Consider the following 20,222-nt stretch of genomic DNA (forward strand, 5'->3'; position numbering starts at 1 on the left):
GCACCTCAGTGTCCTTTGTTATACATTACACAGAACATGATCTTAAATATGGAACTATATTCTATTGTAAGAATAGAATAGGTTGGACAGGTTGGACTTGATCTCAAAGGTCTTTTCCAACCTGGTCTATTCCATTCCATTCCATTCCCTATTCCATTCCATTTCCTATTCCTATTCTATTTCTAGTTGAATTGAGAGGGCCAAAAATGAACCCAGTATATGAGGTGTGGCCTCATCAGTGCTGAGTACAGGAGGATGGTCACTTCTCTACTGCTGGCCAAGGTACTTCTGATCCAAGCCAGGATGCTGTTGGTTTTCTTGGCCACCTGAGCACACTTCTGGCTTAGTGGAGATGGCTGAGTGGAACACAGGTTGCTGAGTGAGGTTTCATCCTAACTCACTGGGATGACCCTGCTGACAAAGGTGACTCCAGAGAAGTCTCAGGGGGGAAAAGAGCAGAAGGTGATATAAACAAATGCAGGCTTGTCTGAGGGGGCTGCTTATACCCCAGGGGCTGCACCCGAGGCAGCTGGGGTTGGAAAAGCAGCTGTGGAGCAGAGCTGGAGGTCTCGGGAGCCAGGCAAGTGACCTCCCCAGCATCCCCACGGGCCCGAGGGGGTGTCCCCAGCAGTCTCCGCTGTGCGTGGGCCCCCCCCTCCTCCAGCCACCGCCTTCCCGCTCCGCGTGTGCCCACGGGCGCCGCCACCCAATCAGCGCCCGCCAGCTGCCGTCACACCAGCCCTGCCGCCTTTCTATTGGTTGACGCTCCCCTGGTGCGAGCGCACTTCAACCAATAAGCGGCCCGTCCGGCCCACCGAGCGATGGGACGAGCAAGCTGATTGGCTGAGGGGCGGAGCAGAGGCGGCCGCACCCGAGTACGGTTAAGCACCGGGTGACGGCGGACAGGTCGGATGCGGGGGGATGAACGTGGCCCCATGGAGCTACTAAGGAAATGGCTCGGCCATCCCGAGTATATCTACAACCTGCTGCGGTTCAAAATGGGCGGCTACCGGGTCGTCATGCCGCGGATCGACCCGGTGAGGGGGCCGGGAGGCGGTAACGGGGGATGCGCTTCGTGGTCACCGTCGATGGGGCAGTGTATTGTGCCATGTGGGGTCTGTTATTATCCTGCGCGGCTGCGGCGTTGCCAGGGGTGAGCGCTGCACGGTCTCACCGTGCGTAGCACCAGCCCGGTGTTAAGCCGAGGGCAGCATCGGCTCGGGCGTCTCATTCATCTCACCAGGCGATGGCTTCCCATGTAATTAATGCGTGTCTGTCCTTACCGTGCCTCGCTCGGGGCCCCTACCCTGCGTGCATTGCCCTGGCTCCGAATGATACCCCGAACCCTGGTGCTTTGCGTGCGTTGCACCAGCTCCGAGCATTGCACAACCCCCGGTGTTTTGCATGAAGCCGGCTTCATGCTTCCTGTTCATTGCACGGCTCTGGGTATCGCACGGGCCCGGTGCTTTGACCCCGCTTCTCGTTTCCCGTGCACTGCGTAGCGCCGGTACCCGTTGTGCATCGCACCGTCTCTGGGCGCTGCACGGTCCTGATGCTCTGCACCGGCTTCATGCTTCCGGGTATCGCACTGGCCCGGTGCCTTGCATCAGTTCCGAGTGATGTACCGTCCCAGTGCCTCCCACAGGCTTCATGCTTCCCGTGCATGCTTCCAGTGCCTCCCGTGCCCAGCCCCTCTGCGGGCACTGTCCGGCCCCAGGGCGGGCCCCGCTCGGGTTAAGGGGGCGGGCGGCGGGCGGGCTGGGATGGGCCGGGACGGGGGGGGGGCGGAGCGGGCCGTGTCCCTCTTCAAGCGGACGCTGGCCTTTTCGCCACATCGAGGGTCCCCTAGGGCCTTGGGGCGGCTGCGAAGCGGCGGGCGGGGGGTTCGGCAGCCGGATATCCCCACGGCCCCCGCTCCGGCCACATCCCCTCGCCTTCAGCCGCCACCCTGCACCCCAATGTGCCTGTAGGACTCGCTGGGAGGAGGCCTCCGAACCTGCTACCGGTACCTCAACCAGACCAGCCGAAGCTTCGCCTCTGTCATTCAGGCCCTGGACGGAGAGCTGCGGTGAGTTGTGGAGGGCTGGGGATTGCAGTGGTCCCCCAACACCAGGGCTCCTTGGGAAGTGGCAGGTGCAGTGGGCTCCTGACAGTGGGGTGCCCTGTCAGAGCTGGCCAGGAGCTGGCCCATGCAGTGCCCCCCTTATGCTACCTTTCTTCAGCTGAGCTGCTGGGAAGTGCAGCAGATCGCCAGGGTACTGGGTGAGGTGGCTGGGAGACACTCGGTGCAGTCCCAGCCCATGCAGCTGGACGTGAGGTTTTTCAGGTCCTAGCTGAGTGGGTGTAATTTGTGCCCCCTCCCTGGGCTGGGTTTCTTGGCTAAAGCAGGCCTGGGAATGGGCACTACAGCTTCTTGGCCAGTCCAGCACAGTTCCTGGCCATGTGCTATTTGCGACACCTTGAGAATGTGTCCTAGCAGTGCCAAGCCTGGCGCCGGATTTTGGGCTGGCTGGAGGGAGGAGGTGAGCAAATACCCAGGGCTGACTGAGAGTCTGGACCCTGTCTGGAAAGTGCTTTTGGAAGCAGCTGCCTCCAGACCTATGGGGATCATCAGAGGGAGTTTGCTGCACCCTTGTTTTTTTATCTGCTGTTCAGATTTTGCTGACCTGTGCAGGAAAGTTTTAGATGGCACAAAGCTTGAGTTGGCCTGGGGTCTCATGCAGATAGTGTATGCTCTATCTAAGTCCTTATATCCATAAGGTAATCACTGATTTCAGCACGTAGATGCCTCCAGTTAATCTTAAAATGGGCTAATTGTCAAAACTGGGGCTTCCCAGAAGCTGCACCAGGCACATCCAGGGCTGTGGTTGTGACTCCAGTTGCAGGCACCAGCCTGAACACTGGGTTGTCTGTTGAGCCCTGGCTTGGCAGTTGGGATGTTGCCTTGTAGCTGGCATCCAGCATTTATGAAATGTTCTGCAGCCTGTTTTACAGGAAAGGCAAAGAAATTCAGCAGCTTGGCTGGGGTTGTGTGGAAAGGTGCAAAGTAGAGCCAAGAATGAAACTTCATTTTGTGTGTGTGTGTTTGTTTCCATATTAGCTAATGTAGAAAATAAGGAGGAAAAAAAGAGGTCAGTCAATAAAACACATTGAAACCTGTTAGCAGGGTCTGCATGTGGTGTGGTTGCTTTGATCTGTGTGCAGTTAACTTTTTTTGTTGCTCTTTAATCCTTGCATTGCAGCTTGCTCCAATCAGCAAGGCTCCCATCCAGCAGGGCACAGAAATTCTGTCTGGTATCCTAAAAATGCTATTGCTGGATTATTGCAACCTAGAACTGCACAGGGATCTCTGTACTGGATCAGGAGAAAGCCATTTTCAAAGCATAGTGGCCCTGCTGAAGAGTTCAGGGACCAAAGAGGAAAATAAAAATCATGGAATGATTTGGGCTGGAAGGGACCTTTAAAGGTCGTCGAGTTCAACCCCCTCTGCACTGAGCAGAGACATCTTCAACTAGATCAGGTTGCTCAGAGTTCCATCCAACCTGATCTGGAATGTTCCCAGAGATGGGGCATCTAACACTTCTCTGGGCAACCTGGGTCAGTGTTTCACCACCTGAATCATAAACAGTTCTGTTTATGATGAGGTTTATGGTGAGATTAATGATCTCCCCTCTTTCAGTTTAAAACCATCACCCCTTGTCCTGTCACAACAGGCCTTGCTAAAGTGTCTGTCCTCATACTTCTTACAGGTTCCTTTAAATACTGAAAGGCTGCAGTAAGGTCTCCCTGGAGCCTTCTCTTCTTCAGGTTGAACAGCCCCAGCTGTCTTATGGGCTTCCTTCATAGGGTAAATAAAAAGAGAATACAGAAACAGAGCAGTGAGCTTAGGAAGGGATTGATGGCATCAAATAAGTGCTCCCACTGGTGTTAACCTCATTAGGGGGTTTAAATTGAACCCCTCTGGTTATAGACTGCTTCATGTTTGCTTGTTGCCTGAAGGAACTGCTGGTTCCAAGCATTCAAGCATTATAACCACCACAGTGTGCTGAGATACAAATGCTGCTCCCAAGTGTGGTGTCCTATGCCAGAGTCTGAGGATGCATGAAGCTCTCACTGGTTCACATCCCTGTTCCTGGGAGAGTTCCCAAGGACTGCTGGAAAATGGAGAGTTGGGTAAGTACTAGGAGCAGTGCTCCCCAGGCCAGAGTATTGGTAGTTGAGCTAAAATGTTTGCTTCTTTCTTGCTTATTATCTTTGGCCCCATAAACTGTTTTTCTGGCTAGGACCATGTCCAGGCCATTGCTACATGGTTAGGGCATATTTGTGGAAGGTTGGAGGAAAACTGCAGCTTAGCAAACATCTTGAGTCCTGGTAGTGGAGAGGAGTTATGAGCCAACATCCTAACTCCTGTCCTGCTGGTGGAGACAAGCCTTCTGCTGCCAGCCACATTGCCCTGCCTGCCTCTTTGACCCTTCAGGATCAATTCCTGCAGGTCCTGCTGCTTTGTGGAAAGAAAGAATGTGGTGGCAAAGAGAAAGGAGAAAAGAGACCACTTTGGGAATGGGGGAACCACAGCCAGGACAGGACTGGAGATTGAGCCCTGAGATGAAACCAGGCTTGCTCTTTGGAAGTGGGTGCTTGCAGTTGTGTGAAGGGGAGGTCATGTTAGAGTGTCCTTTTCCCAGCATCATCACACACATTCTCTGGTGAAGAGTGTGTGAATTTGGTTGGCCTCTGTCATCCCCATGGATCTCAGCTTGGAGACCAGCTGGATTTATGGTGCCTAGGAATCATAAAGAGAAATGGGGAGCTGCAGACAGACCATGCTCACTGCACAGTTGTTTTTATGATGGTGTTTCATGGAATCACAGAATGATTTGGGTTGGAAGGGACCTTTAAAGGCCACCTAGTCCAAACACCCTGCAGAGAGCAGGGGCATCTTCAACTGGATCAGGTTGCTTAGAGCCCCATCCAACCTGACTGGGAATGTTGCCAGGAATAGGTCACTTACCACCTTTCTGGGCAACCTGTGGCAGTGTTTCACCACTCTCATCATCAAAATTCCTTTGATTTGCCCAAATTGCCACAGAGCTAAATTCAGTGTGTGATGGAAGTTGGGGATGCAGTTAAGGTTTGGATGCATAGGTGAGAATAGATCTACTGAGGGACTTGGGGCTGTTCAGTCTGGAGAAGAGAAGGCTCTGAGGAGACCTTATTGTGGCCTTCCAGTATCTGAAGGGGGCTACAAGAAAGCTGGGGAGGGACTTTTTAGGGTGTCAGGGAATGATAGGACTAGGGGGAATGGAACAAAACTAGAAATGGGTAGATTCAGATTGGATGTTAGGAAGAAGTTCTTCCCCATGAGGGTGGTGAGACACTGGCACAGGTTGCCCAGGGAGGTGGTGGAAGCCTCATCCCTGGAGGTTTTGAAGGTCAGGCTGGATGTGGCTGTGAGCAACCTGCTGTAGTGTGAGGTGTCCTTGACCATGTCAGGGGGTTGGAACTGGCTGATCCTTGTGGTCCCTTCCAACCCTAACAGTTCTATGATTCCATGATCTAAATCGTTTTAACTATGCTGGGCTCTGGAGTTAGTGACACCCTTCCTTGGGCACGGTGTCAATGTGGGAGGTGCTTCTGGGATGGCATTGCAGGTTCTGCACAGGTAGTTAGTGATGACAGAACAAGAGGAAATGGCCTCAAGCTAAGACTGGGTGGGTTTAGGCTGGACATTAGGAAATTTTTTTTCCCAGCAAGAGTGGTCAGGCATTGGAAGGTGCTGCCCAGGGAGGTGGTGGAGTCACCAACCCTGGATGTGTTTAAAAGTGGTTTGGATGTGGTGCTTGGGGGTATGGTTTAGGGGTGAACTTTGCAGAGCAGGGCTGTTGGTTGGACTTGGTGATCCTGAGAGTCTCTTCCAACCTAAATATTTCTGTGTAATTCTGTTCTGCTCTGCCTTTCTTGGCTGCTGCTGAAAGGGAAGTCATGGGCACTGGCAGTGTGTTGGCTGAACAGAAGCCCAGAATGGAAAAGCTCAGTGGTGTGAAGGAACAGGAGGGCACAAGATAGCTGCTTGTGAGCACTCACATGTGTGGTTTGACAGAGGCACTAAATACCCTGCAATTAAGGCAAAAAAATGCCCAATGTAACAGTATTGGCTGCAAGAGCCAGTCAGTTTTCCCTGGCTGCTTAATCACTGCTTGCACACATTGTCATCCTAGGAGAGCCATGCTCTTGCCTGCTAATTAGCATGTCAGCAGTCCAAGCTCATTTCCATTTGTCAAGCAGTTAATGAGCTCATCATCTCCTCATAGTATCACTGTGCTCATTTTAGAGCTGGAAGATTATTTTAGATAAATCCTAGAGTCTGAGCGGGTATTTCTTGACACCAGCACTGACCTTTTTGCTACAGCTACAGAAATGTGGAGCCCGGGTGGGTTAGGCAGGAGTGGTGTGAGAAGCAGCTCTTCTCCAGCAGCTTTCCACTGGTGGGCTGAGACACATGGGCTGGCTCCAGTGATTTGTGCCTGGAGATAAAAAATATGAGGTAGTTTTGGCTTTGTCTGCCAGTCCTAATATTCCTGTGGCCCAGTAAGGCAGACTCTTACTCCCCCACAAACAGGATAAAAGGGTGCTGGGTGTGGAGAAGGGGAAGTGACAGGAAAAGTGCATTTTCCCCTTCCTTATTTTGCATCTGCTTTTTCCAATAAGCTGAACCCTGGATCTAATTGAAGATGTCCCTGCTCACAGGAGGGGGGTTGAACTAGGTGACCTTTTAAGGCCCCTTCCACTTCAAACTATTACACCATCACTGGAGGTGTTTTAAAAGAGACTGGATGAGGCACTTGGTGCCATGGTTTAGTTGATTAGATGATGTTGGGTGACAGGTTGGACTTGATGATTTTGAAGGTCTTTTCCAACCTGGTTAATTCTGTATGTCCCCCTAAATGCCCTCAGTATGTTACAGCAGCAAATAGTAGAGGATGGTTTCTATAAATCCTGGAGTTGGAGGTGGTTTGATCTGATGGAGGAGGAACTGGATGTGAGCACCCCTAGTCTCCAAACTTCAGGAGACACAGGGATACAATGGTGAGAAAGGAGAAGGCTTCTGCATCACCACTTTTGGTGGCTGAAGTACTGTTATCACTTGAAACACAAAAGCAAATTGTGCTTGACCTTGTTGTATCTTCAAAGGTATCAACAACCCTGTGGTGTCAGTGTGTGCCATGTGGAGCTGGAATCACATCTGCTGAGGGCTGTGTGGTTAATCTGAACTGTTTGTCCTGCCTAATAGGTGAGCCCAAGTAAGGGAGGACAGGACAGGATAGGATAGGATAGGATAGGATAGAATAGAATAGAATAGAATAGAATAGAATTGAATTAACCAGGTTGGAAAAGACCTTTGAGATCATCAAGTCCAACCTATCATCCAACACCATCTAATCAGCTAAACCATGGCACCAAGCACTCCATCCAGTCTCTTCCTAAACATCTCCAGTGATGGTGACTCCACCACCTCCCTGGGCAGCACATTCCAATGGCCAATCTCTCTTTCTGGGAAGAACTTTTTCCTAACACCCATCCTAAACCTCCCCTGGCACAGCTTGAGACTGTGTCCTCTTGTTCTGGTGCTGGTTGCCTGGGAGAAGAGACCAACCCCCACCTAGCTATAACCTCCCTTCAGGTAGTTGTAGAGAGCAATAAGGTCTCCCCTGAGCCTCCCCTTCTCCAGGCTAAGCAACCCCAGCTCCCTCAGCCTCTCCTCACAGGGCTGTGCTCCAACCCCCTCCCCAGCTTTGTTGCCCCTTGTTGGTTTGTTACCGTTTGTTGGTTTGTTTTTTTTTTTTCCCTCCCATTCCAGCCATGCTGTCTGCATCTTCTACCTAGTTCTCCGTGCCCTGGACACTATAGAGGATGACATGACCATCAGCTTAGATGTGAAGGTCCCAATGCTGCATGAGTTCCACTCCTATCTCTATCAACCAGAGTGGAAATACACAGAGAGCAAGGAGAAGGACCGGCAGGTGCTCGAGGACTTCCCAACGGTAAGGCATCTGCCTCCTTGCTCCAGCTGCCTTCTGTCACCTCTGTGTACATGGTTGTCTTTCCATCTCACACCTGAGCTCATTCAGTCCCTGGTGAGCCTGTAGCTTTTTGAAGCACCTGCAGTGCTGGGGTGAGAAAGACAAATCTTGTGCAATGCTCTCTCCAGAGATAACCTGGATGTGGAAAAGTGCCAGCTCTAAAAAATGGCTTTTTATCAGTGAATGACTGTTGTCTTGGGAAGAGAAGTATGGATTTGTTGCCCAACCATGTGTATTCCTTGGGTTGGGTGCCCTCTGACCCCTACAGATAGGAAGAGGAGAAAAGCTTATCTGGGATGTGGCTTATGGAGGGACCTGCGTTGGCAGTGGTCCTGCAGGGTCTGCTCTGGAGCTGCAGGATTCTGTCTGCAGATCTGTGATGTGCATGCAAGACAAAAAGCACCCTTGCTGCTACTAGCAATACTGCCCAAAGCCTTACTGCTCTAAGCATCCTTCTCAAGTAGCTTATTACTTCTAAGGATCCTTTTTCAAAGATGCTGAGGGGTCTGGAACATCTTTTCTTACAAGGAAAGGCTGAGAGACTTGGGGCTGTTTAGACTGGAGAAGGCTGAGAGGGGATCTTCTTGATGCTTAGCAAAATCTATAGGACAGGTGGCAAGAGGATGGGGCTAGACTCTTCTCAGTGGTGCCCAGTGACAGGACAAGCAGCAACAGGCACAAACTGGAACACAGGGCACTCCATCTGAACATGTGGAGCCTGAGCTGGAGAGGGCTCAGGAGAACATACTACCTTCCTGCCTTTCCCCATGGCTGTCAAGGGGGCTCTCACAAATTACAACACAACCAAGCCTGTGCACCAGGCATAGCTAGTTTTGTCCTGCAGCTCCAAGGCCACAGAGCCTTCCCAAAGATACTGCTGTGTATGATCTCAGGCCAGACACCAGACCATTTAGACTGGGAACAGGCTGAGCCTATGCTTTAAGGGCCTTGAAACAGCTCTGGCTGTGGGAGTTGTCCTAGATCTCCAGCCAGGGGAGGATAGAAGCCAGGTGAACAGTCATTTTCTGATCTCTTAATAAATACTGAGCTCAGCTCTTCTGTCCTGATGACGTCTCTCTGTTTCCTGGTGGTGGTTTGTGCTGCAGATCTCCATGGAGTTCAGGAATCTGTCAAAGGTCTATCAGGATGTGATCTCAGATGTTTGCCACAAGATGGGCGTTGGGATGGCAGAGTTCTTGGAGAAGAAGGTGGACTCTGAGCTTGAGTGGGACAGGGTAAGTCAGCCTGGACAGAGGAGTGGACTGAAGCTGACCAGGGCCTGCCTTGTCTGTGTGCAAGAGGAGAGGGCATCCATGTGGGAAGAAGGCTCAGCTGGGTGAGGAAAGGCTGTGTGGGCATGGGAAGGCCTTGAGAGGCTGTTTGGTCCCGTGGGTAACAGGAGGGTGGCACAGGTTGTTGGTGTTGCCCAGTGGCATGTTTTGGGTGACTCACCACATGAACTGTCCCCCTGGGGGTGGTTCAGTTGGCTGCCAGTGACATCCTTGGTGAGATGTTTGCTGGGCATGGGAAAGCTGAGACTCCTGGAGGGGGGCTGTGGGAGCTTGCAGAGAACACACTGCCAGTAGCTTCTGAGCATCATTTCTGTAGAGGCCATTGCAGGAAACAGGCAGCTCTGGGTAACTGCTCCTCTTGTCTGTTTTCTGTCCTCTCCCCTCTGGGTGCCCTGCAGTACTGCCACTACGTTGCTGGGCTGGTGGGCATTGGCCTTTCCCGGCTCTTCTCTGCATCAGAGCTGGAAGATCCAATCGTGGGGCAGGACACAGAGCTGGCCAACTCCATGGGCCTCTTCCTGCAGAAAACCAACATCATACGTGACTACCTGGAGGACCAGCTGGAGGGAAGGGAGTTCTGGCCCCAAGAGGTGAGGGACGGCGCCTCCTTGGGGTGAGCTGTTCTGCTGTGCCTCGTTCAGAAATGCACCGAGGCTGAAGGTGCTGTCCTTGCTGCTCTGATACAGTCACTTGCATCCTCTCACTAGAAGGGTTCCTGCTGGGATTTCCTTTGGAATCCCCAAAGCCAGGGGTTGTCCTACCAGTTGTTGGTGTCCCTTGACAGTCTTTAATACTTTTGCCAGGTGGGGGTTGGTCTCTCCTCCCAGGCAACCAGCACCAGAACAAGAGGACACAGTCTCAAGCTGTGCCAGGGGAGGTTTAGGCTGGATGCTAGGAAGAAGTTCTTCACAGTGGGAGTGATTGGCCATTGGAATGTACTACCCAGGGAGGTGGTGGAGTCACCATCACTGGAGGTGTTTAGGAAGAGACTGGATGAAGCACTAGAGAAGATGTTGAGATGAGTTCCATGCTTGTTCTTTACAGTCCTTGGTAGGCCACTGTCCTGTCTCTGCAGCCTTCTTTCCTTTAGCCTAATGATCTCCAAGGTCTTTTCCAAACTGGTCTAGTCTGTCTTCCCCTTCCCCTCCCCTTCCCCTCCCCTTCCCCTCCCCTTCCCCTCCCCTTCCCCTCCCCTTCCCCTCCCCTTCCCCTCCCCTTCCCCTCCCCTTCCCCTCCCCTTCCCCTCCCCTTCCCCTCCCCTTCCCCTCCCCTTCCCCTCCCCTTCCCCTCCCCTTCCCCTCCCCTTCCCCTCCCCTTCCCCTCCCCTTCCCCTCCCCTTCCCCTCCCCTTCCCCTCCCCTTCCCCTCCCCTTCCCCTTCCTTTCCTCTTCCCCCCCAAGCCATCAAGGCTGTTGTGGGTCTCTGGTGGTTCTTGTTACTCTCCTAGACCTCAGAGTGTCGCTGATGTCTCTTCTCTGGCATGAATGTACCCTCCAAGCTGTGAATCCTTATCTTGATGTGCAGGTCTGGAGCAGGTATGCCAAGAAGCTCTCAGATTTTGCCCAAGCAGAGAACATTGATGTGGCTGTGCAGTGTCTGAACGAGCTCATCACCAACGCCCTCCGCCATGTCCCTGATGTCCTCACCTACTTGTCCCACCTGAAGAACCAAAGTGTCTTCAACTTCTGTGCTATCCCCCAGGTGAGTTGTGCTTTCCAGTGGTTCTTCATTGTCTGCATGAGAAGCTGGAGGTGAAGGATGGTGTTAGCCTGTTTATCCTCCATGACTTTATGAGGAGAGGCTGAGGGAGCTGGGGTTGCATAGTCTGGAGAAGAGGAGGCTCAGGGGAGACCTTATTGCTCTCTACAACTACCTGGAGGGAGGTTATAGCTAGGTGGGGGTTGGTCTCTTCTCCCAGGCAACCAGCACCAGAACAAGAGGACACAGTCTCAACCTGTGCCAGGGGAGGTTTAGGCTGGAGGTGAGGAGAAAATTCATCACAGAGAGAGTTGTTAGCTGTTGGAATGTGCTGCCCAAGGAGGTGGTGGAGTCACCATCCCTGGAGGTGTTCAAGAGGGGATTGGACGTGGCACTTGGTGCCATGGTTTAGTAGTCATGAGGTGTTGGGTGACAGGTTGGACTTGATGATCTTTGAAGTCTCTTCCAACCTTATTGATTCTATGATTCTATGACTCCTGTCTCTTTCTTCTTTCCTGGTCCTGCCTTTTCTGCTCTCATTGAGGCGGTGACTTCACTCTGAAGTGTTTTGCCATGGTGTGACCGTTTGAGGCTGTGTCTTTAAGAAAGGGACACTATGGCTGAATGTTTTGTAAACAAAAGACAGGTCTAAACAAATTTCATTGGTAGATTGGTAGAATGCAACTTTAAGTGCGACTGAGACTTTTCTCAGTTTCGATTCTTCCCTCCTCCTTTCCAGCTGGTCCGCTTCTAGGCTCTCTGCCAGGCTGACCTTGGACAGATAAGCGTGGCCTACTAACACTTTGCTTTAATTAACAACTGCTCTTTTTCTCTCTTTCTAACCCTTTTTGGGGGAAAAAGGGGAGAGAAGGGGGTACAGGGGGGGAATGCTCCTCCAGAAGGGGGGGAATTTCGTTCCTGTATTACTTTGCTGTATATTTCTGTGTATATATTGTAAATACTGTAAATTGTGTATATATACCCTGCATTCCCTAAAACTGCTTGTAAATACAGCATTCCTTTGCTTCTCCAGCTGTGGCTAGCTGTGGTTTTTATTCCTTTTTCTCTTTTGTGGGGGGGAAGAAGGCTGGGCCTTCCTCTCAAACCCACAACACATGGATTTCACTAGGGCCAAGGTTCCTCCTTGTGGTGGGTTGAAATTTCCCCCCCAACATTAACTTCTTCAGACCAGCCCAGTTGGAAAGCTGTATTTAGAGGCAACCAGCACCAGAACAAGAGGACAGATTCTCAAGCTGTGCCAGGGGAGGTTTAGGCTGGATGTTAAGAAGAAGTTCTTCACAGAAAGAGAGATTGGCCATTGGAATGTGCTGCCCAGGGAGGTGGTGGAGTCACCATCACTGGAGGTGTTTAGGAAGAGACTGGATGGGGTGCTTGGTGCCATGGTTTAGTTGATTAGATGGCGTTGGGTGATAGTTTGGACTTGATGATCTCAAAGGTCTCTTCCAACCTGGTTAGTTCTATTCTATTCTATTCACATTTTACTCCTTTTCTGTTCAAGATCTGTGATGAAAAGAATTTTAAAGGCATAGCCTAAAACTACCACACTCCTTTGGCAAGCTCCTGACAGTGCAGTAAGAGCTGTTGGTGTTTCTCCTTAGGTGATGGCTATTGCCACGCTGGCTGCCTGCTATAACAACAAGCAGGTGTTCAGGGGGGTCGTGAAGATCAGAAAGGGCCAAACTGTCACTCTAATGATGGATGCCACAAGCATAGAAGCTGTCAAAGCCATCATGTACCAGTATGTGGAAGAGGTATGTTGAACAATTTGCTTTAAGTAATTTCTGGCTGTTCCCATCCTCATTCCAGGGGTGGAATTAGGAAGACATGTGAGTGTGTTATTCCTTTCCTTGTATCTCTTAAGTTGAGTGGTGACAGGGCACAATGACCCTGATGTGGTTTTGGCTTGGACCAAACTGAGTGCTTGAAGGTGCCATTGGTCTGTGCCTATCCTAAGAAGCAGAGACCATGAGAAGGTCAACATGAGCCACCAGTGTGCACTTGCAGCCCAGAAAGCCAATCACATCCTGGGCTGCATCTAGAGAAGCATAGCCAGCAGGTTGAGGGAGGTGATTCTCCCCCTCTACTCTGCTCTGGTGAGACCCTACCTGGAGTACTGTGTCCAGTTCTGGAGCCCCTATTACAGGAAGGATCTGGAGGTGCTGGAACATGTCCAGAGAAGGGCCACAAGGATGATCAGAGGGCTGGAGCTCCTCTCTATGGAGGCAGACTGAGGGAGTTTGGGCTGTTCAGTCTGGAGAAGAGAAGGCTCCAGGAGACCTTCTTGTGGCCTTCCAGTATCTGAAGGGGGCTACAAGAAAGCTGGGGAGGGACTTTTTAGGGGGTCAGGGAGTGATAGGACTGAGGGGAATGGATCAAAACTAGAAATGGGTAGATTCAGATTGGATGTTAGGAAGAAGTGCTTCCCCATGAGGGTGGTGAGACACTGGCACAGGTTGCCCAGGGAGGTGGTGGAAGCCTCATCCCTGGAGGTTTTAGCAGCCAGGCTGGATGTGGCTGTGAGCAACCTGCTGTAGTGTGAGGTGTCCCTGCCCATGGCAGTGGGGTTGGAACTGGCTGATCCTTGAAGTCCCTTCCAACCCTGACAATTCTATGATTCTATGATACCCCAAATCATGGTTAGTAGAGCTGCCTTTGCAGGCTGGCCAACCCCATGGCAAGGGACAGTGACACCTTAACTCAGAGGCTCTGCTTCTGCAGGTCTTACTTGTCTACAAGAGTATTAGGACCTCAGACTGGGTTTGCAGCCCATGAAAATATAACCACAAAGATCATGGGGTTATCTGATGAAGGTGGCTGTTTCCTACCCATCACACCAGCTTCTGATCACACTGGGGTGTCCTCACTGGTTTGGGGTGGGCTGCAGAACACTGGTAATGAGTGAAGATTGCTGGACAAGAGCCCCAGGTCCCAGCAACACCAGTGGTGGCTGAGGGCTTGTCTGAGGCTGTGTGGCCTCATGGGGTGCCCTCAAGAGGCTGCTTGGCTTAATGCACTTCTCCAGGGAAATGGGCCCTGGCCCCATCCAGGCATCCCTTGCAGGTAGTCCTTGCTCCATGGCAGTCCACCACTGAGGTTGCTCTTGAGGCCAGTAGCTGTTAAGGCTTCCTTTTGCATGTAGCTATGCCATGAGGATGCAGCTAGGCTCTTCTCGGTGATTCCCAGTTACAGGACAAGTGGCAATGGGTGGATACAGGAGGAAGAATTATTTCACTGTGAGGGTGACAGGGCACTGGAACAGGCTGCCCAGGGGGGTTGTGTGGTCTTCCTCTCTGGAGATATTCAAGGCCTACCTGAATGAGTTCCTGTGTGACCTGGTGTAGGTGATCCTGCTCTGGCAGCGGGGCTGGGCTGGATGATCTCTCAAGGTCCCTTCCAGCCCCTAACATTCTGTGATTCTGTGATTTGTCTCCACAACCTTGGGTAGGAAGCCTAATCCTTCTCTCTCACTCCAGATCTACCAGAAGATCCCCAGCACAGACCCCTCATCCAACAAGACAGAGCAGATCATCGCCTCCATCCGGGCCATGAGCTTGCCAAGCAGCCCCATGGCCTCCCGCCACCACTACTCCCCCATCTATCTGTCCTGTGCCATGCTCTTGGCTGCCCTAAGCTGGCAGTACCTCAGCACCATCTCCAAGGCCACCGAGGAGTACGTGCAGGCTGGCGAGAACTGAGGGGTAGCGGGCGGACGGGGGGAGAGCTGGGCAGTGGATGGGCAGTGGAGGCAGGAGGCTCCTCATCCCCTGCCAGTGGGCATGGATGGGCACCAGGGTGCCACGGGGCCTGGGACAGTGACAAGGATGGGTCACTGGTGAGCTGCAGCCCAGGATGATGGTGCAGTGTTGCTGGAGCCTGCTTCTCACTGCCCTTGTCATCCTCTTGGATGGTTGCAAACGCCAATCGGAGTCCTGCTGCTTGAGGTTGAATTGGTGTGCTTCACTTCTTCCCCTTTGGACCACAGACCCAGCTGCATCTTGTTTTGGTTTATATAGAAACTCAGTTGCCTCTCCTCTTGCTTGACATTTGAGACACCTTTCCAGCTCAGAGCTGAGCAAAACCTTCTGGGTTTTGCCTCCATCCTCATCCCTGATGCCTCTGGTAAGTGCTTCCTGCTGGAAGGATGCTGCTTCGTCTGGGAGAGGAACATCCTTCCTCACTCAGGGAAGTATTGGCCACTTTCTGGCCCTCAGCCCAGGCTGGTTGATATCCTGGACACAGGCAGAGGCATCTTCCACCTTTCTGTTGTGCTGCAGGCAGCTCCTAGGCTTGAAACAAGCCCTTGACACGTTAAAGTTGGAGGTGGTGTGCAGCGTGCAGCATGCTCCCAGCTGAAAGCCAGCTCCTGCAGCTCCATGCTCTAGCAGATGGTATGTGACACTTGCAAAGCTTCTGTGTTTTAGCAGCTGGGGAGGTGGTTCAAAGGAGAAGGGAGCTGCTTGTGTGGCCCCGAGCTCATAACCCTGTGCTTGACTGCTGCAGGGTCTGGGCACTGCCCCACTTCAGCCCAAGACAAGGTGCCATGGCAGAGCAGCATCATGGCAGCAGTGCCTGGTGCTTCTGCAAAGCTGAGGAAGGAGGATTTGCACCATGCTGTCTTTCATGGGGTGCTTCTGGGGGAGCCTGTGTGCACTGGCCACCCTGAAAAGCAGTGGTGATCCCTGCTGTGGGCTGGGAAAGCTTAAGCCAGTGAGAGGTAGTGAGGGCAGCTTTCCCTAGCCCACCTGAAAGCATCAAGGTCAGACTGATGTGCAAACTGGAAGAGCCTTCCACTGCTGTTTATGAAACACATCAGGTTGGACAAAGGAACACTTTAAAGGCAAGTCCTATTTCCCTGGAGTAGATTTTTCTTCCCCCTCAAATGCTGCTTTGCCTGTGTGAAGGGAAGGACAGGCCACGTTCAGGTGCAGGGCAAAACTGTCTACTAGGTGCAGAAGGCCAAGCCCATGTGGACAGACTTCTGCAGAAGGAGGATCCCTACTCCACAAGTACCAATGTAAATACTTCTAAGCTGTTGTTCAGAAGAAACTTGTGGTAGCTCCCTTTGTGCAGCTTCCTGTCTTGTGGAAATTAAAGTTTTCTTTGGGGAAAAGAAGAAACCAACCAAAAACAACAACAAAAAATGTGTCTCATTGTCATTACTTTCTTTAGTTGTCACTTTTACACACTCAGCAAGCTTGCAGATGAACCCAAACTGAGTGGTGCAGCTGATGCACCTGAGGGATAGGATCAATCCAGGGGGACCTGGAGAAACTTGAGAAGTGTGAACCTCATGAGGCTCAACGAGGTCAAGTGTAAGGTCCTACACCTCTGTGGTGGTATCATACAAGCTGGAGGATGAAGGCATTGAGAGCAGCCCTGCAGAGAAGGATGACTTCTGGGGGGTACTAGTGGGTGAAAAGCTGGGCATGAGCCAGCAATGTGTGCTCACACCTGAAGCCAACCATATCCTGGGCTGCATCCAAAGCAGTGTGGCCAGCAGGTTGAGGGAGGGAGGGTACTCTGCTCCGGTGTGACTTCACCCCAGCGGTGTGTCCGGCTCTGGGGTCCTTAGCACAGCAAAGACATGGACCTGTTGGAGTAGGTCCAGAGGACAGAAGAATGGTCAGAGGGCTGGAACCCCTCTGCTATGAGGACAGGCTGAGAGTTGGGGTTCAGCCTGGAGAATAAAACAGAATTAAGCAGGTTGGAAAAGACCTTTGAGATCCTCAAGTCCAAGCTATCACCCAACACCATCTCATCAACTAAACCATGGCACCAAGCACCCCATCCACTGGAGGTGTGTAGGAAGAGACTGATGGTGACTCCAACACAGTATCACAGTATCATAGTATCATTTAGGTTGGAAAGGACCTCGAGGATCATCGAGTCCAACCTATCAACACAGACCCCATGACTAGACCATGGCACCAAGTGCCACGTCCAATCCCCTCTTGAATGCCTCCAGGGACGATGACTCAACCACCTCCCTGGGCAACCCGTTCCAATGACGAATGACTCGCTCGGTGAAGAACTTCCTCCTCACCTCGATTCTAAACCTCCCCTGGCGCAGCTTGAGACTGTGTCCCCTTGTTCTGGTGCTGGTTGCCTGGGAGAAGAGGCCAAACCCTTCCTGGCTACAACCACCTTTCAGGTAGTTGTAGAGGGCAATGAGGTCACCCCTGAGCCTCTTCTTCTCCAGGCTAAACAATCCCAGCTCCCTCAGCCTCTCCTCATAGGGCTTGTGTTCAAGGCCTCTCACCAGCCTTGTTGCCCTTCTCTGGACACGTTCAAGTGTTTCGATGTCCTTCTTAAACTGAGGGGCCCAGAACTGGACACAGTACTCAAGGTGCGGCCTAACCAAAGCAGAGTACAGGGGCACTATGACCTCCCTGCTCCTGCTGGCCACACTATTCCTAATGCAGGCCAGGATGCCAACGGCCCTCCTGGCCACCTGGGCACACTGTTGGCTCATATTCAGGTGGCTGTCGATCAGCAACCCCAGGTCCCTCTCTGTTTGGCAGCTCTCCAGCCACTCCAACCCCAGCCTGTAGCTCTGCATGGGATTGCCGTAGCCAAAGTGCAGCACTCGGCACTTGGACTTGTTGAATGCCATCCCATTGGACTCTGCCCATCTGTCCAGTCAGTCGAGGTCCCTCTGCAGAGCCTTTCCACCCTCTAACTGACTAACATCTGCCCCTAACTTGGTGTCATCTGCAAACTTGCTGATGACTGACTCGACCCCCTCATCCAGATCATCAATGAAGATGTTGAAGAGGACAGGGCCCAGCACTGATCCCTGGGGGACACCACTAGTGACTGGCTGCCAGCTGGATGTGGCACTGTTCACCACCACTCTCTGGGCCCGGCCCTCCAGCCAGTTCCTAACCCAGCACATAGTGTAATGGTCCAATCCACGGGCTGACAGCTTAGCCAGCAGTTTGCTGTGGGGGACGGTGTCAAAGGCCTTGCTGAAGTCCAGGTAGACCACATCCACAGGCCACGTCCACCGGACGGGTCACCTGATCATAGAAGGAGATCAGGTTGGAGAGGCAGGACCTGCCCTTCCTAAATCCATGTTGGCTGGACCTGAGCCCTTGGCCATCCTTCAGGTGCACAGTTATTGGATAATCTGCTCCATCACTTTCCCTGGCACTGAGGTCAGGCTGACTGGCCTGTAGTTTCCAGGTTCCTCCATCTGACCCTTCTTGTGGATGGGGACCACGTTGGCCAGTTTCCAGTCATCTGGGACCTCACCTGTGAGCCAGGACTGGAGAAAAATGATGGAGAGTGGCCTAGCTAGCACATCTGCCAGCTCTCTCAGCACCCTAGGATGGATCCCATCTGGTCCCATGGACTTGTGAATATCCAAGTGGCTCAGCAGGTCCCAAACTAATTCCTCATGGATTTCCGGGGCATTACACTGCTCCCCGACCCCATCGCCCAGCTCAGGAGGCCACTCGTCCTGAACTCCTCCTGCCTTGCTGTTAAAAATTGAGGCAAAGAAGGTGTTCAGGACCTCAGCCTTTTCCTCGTCTTCAGTCACCGTGTTCCCCTCCAGGTCCACTAGGAAGTGCAGGTTCTTCCTGCCCTTCTTCTTATTGTTAATATATTTATAAAAATGCTTTTTATTATCTTTGACTGTGGTGGCCAGCTTCAGTTCCAGCTGGGCCTTTGCCTCCCTAATTTTATTCCTACATAATCTAACAGCTTCCTTGAACATACCTCGAGAAGCCTTCCCCTCCTTCCAAAGGTGATACAGCCTCTTCTTCCCCCTTAAATCCTCCAGGAGCTGCTTGCTCATCCAGGCCGGTCGCCTTCCCCGCCGGCTTGCCTTTCGGCACATGGGAACCACCAGCTCCTGTGCCTTCAAGAGCTCCTGTTTGAAGTAGGTCCAACCCTCCTGAACCCCTTGGCTCATGAGGGCTGGTACCCAGGGGACTTTGCAGACAAGTTTCTTAAATAGGCTGAAGTTCGCCCTTCGGAAGTCCAAGGTGAAGTACCAAGCACCCCATCCAGTCTCTTGTTAAACAACTCCAGTGATGGTGACTCCACCACCTCCCTGGGCAGCACATTCCAATGGCCAATCTCTCTTTCTGTGAAGAACTTCTTCCTAACATCCAAGCTAAACCTCCCCTGGCACAGTTTGAGCCTGAAGGCTCCATAGAGACCTTGTGGCCTTTTCAGTACTTAAAGGGGGGGTTATGAGAAAGATGAGGACAGACTTTTAGCAGGCCCTGTTGTGACAGCACCAGGGGTGGTGGTTTAAAACTAAAAGTGGTGAGATTCAGACTAGAGACAAGGAAGAAATTACTTATTCTGAAGGTGGTGAGACACTGGCCCAGGTTGCTCAGAGAGGTGGTAGATGCCCCATCCCTGGAAATATTGCAGATCAGGATGGACAATGCTTTAAGCAACCTCATTTATTTATAGATGATGTCCCTGCTTACTGCAGGGAAATCTGACTAGGTGATCTTAAAAGGTTGCTACCAACCCAACCCATTCTATAAAGGACAAAATACAACCTTCTCCCAATCTGGTTTCCACTGGATTTCACCTCATGTTCTTGAAAACACCCATTAAGAATAAAACCAACCAACGACCCTGGGCTTTAGAAATGCAAGAAATGATGCTGTGTTCACTAAGCACCCTCAGGAGATCTGCTCTGAGTGCAGCTGGCTCTCCATCTGCTGAACTCATGGAGAAAAATCATAAAATCAATAAGGTTGGAAAAGTCCTCAGATCATCAAGTCCAACCTGTCACCCAACATCTCATGACTACTAAACCATGGCACCAAGTGCCATATCCAATCCCCTCTTGAACACCTCCAGGGATGGTGACTCCACCACCTGCCTGCGCAGTACATTCCAATGGCTAACAGCTCTCTCTGTGAAGAACTTTCTCCTCACCTCGATTCTAAACCTCCCCTGGCACAGCTTGAGACTGTGTCCTCTTCTCCTGGTGCTGGTTGCCTGGGAGAAGAGACCAACCCCCACCTGGCTACAACCTCCCTTCAGGGAGTTGTAGAGAGCAATAAGGTCCCCCCTGAGCCTCCTCTTCTCCAGGCTAAGCAACCCCAGCTCCCTCAGCCTCTCCTCATAGGGCTGTGCTCGAGGCCTCTCCCCAGCTTTGT

At 52.0% G+C, this 20,222-nt stretch overlaps 1 protein-coding gene across 1 annotated transcript; it reads left to right on the forward strand.

Moving 5' to 3' along the window:
- Nucleotides 1-866: 866 nt before the first annotated feature.
- On the forward strand, nucleotides 867-16,249 carry FDFT1 (farnesyl-diphosphate farnesyltransferase 1). The gene is made up of 8 exons (XM_068143219.1): nucleotides 867-1,037; nucleotides 1,971-2,068; nucleotides 7,859-8,042; nucleotides 9,188-9,316; nucleotides 9,772-9,963; nucleotides 10,897-11,073; nucleotides 12,690-12,842; nucleotides 14,565-16,249. Exons 1-8 carry the CDS (start codon nucleotides 912-914, stop codon nucleotides 14,784-14,786), a joined length of 1,281 nt encoding a protein of 426 aa, XP_067999320.1. The 5' UTR covers nucleotides 867-911; the 3' UTR covers nucleotides 14,787-16,249.
- The last annotated feature ends 3,973 nt before the right edge of the window (nucleotides 16,250-20,222 follow it).

This window comes from Melanerpes formicivorus, unplaced genomic scaffold (genome assembly GCF_026170545.1).
Source record: "Melanerpes formicivorus ecotype bairdi unplaced genomic scaffold, bMelFor1.0.p_v2 SCAF_9, whole genome shotgun sequence".
Classification (NCBI taxonomy): Eukaryota; Metazoa; Chordata; class Aves; order Piciformes; family Picidae; genus Melanerpes; species Melanerpes formicivorus.

Coding starts and splice junctions, on each gene's coding strand:
- FDFT1 (XM_068143219.1), top strand. CDS start 912: ATGCGGGGGGATGAACGTGGCCCCATGGAGCTACTAAGGAAATGGCTC. Junction 9,317..9,771: donor CTGAGCTTGAGTGGGACAGG/GTAAGTCAGCCT, acceptor GGTGCCCTGCAG/TACTGCCACTACGTTGCTGG. Junction 11,074..12,689: donor ACTTCTGTGCTATCCCCCAG/GTGAGTTGTGCT, acceptor GTTTCTCCTTAG/GTGATGGCTATTGCCACGCT.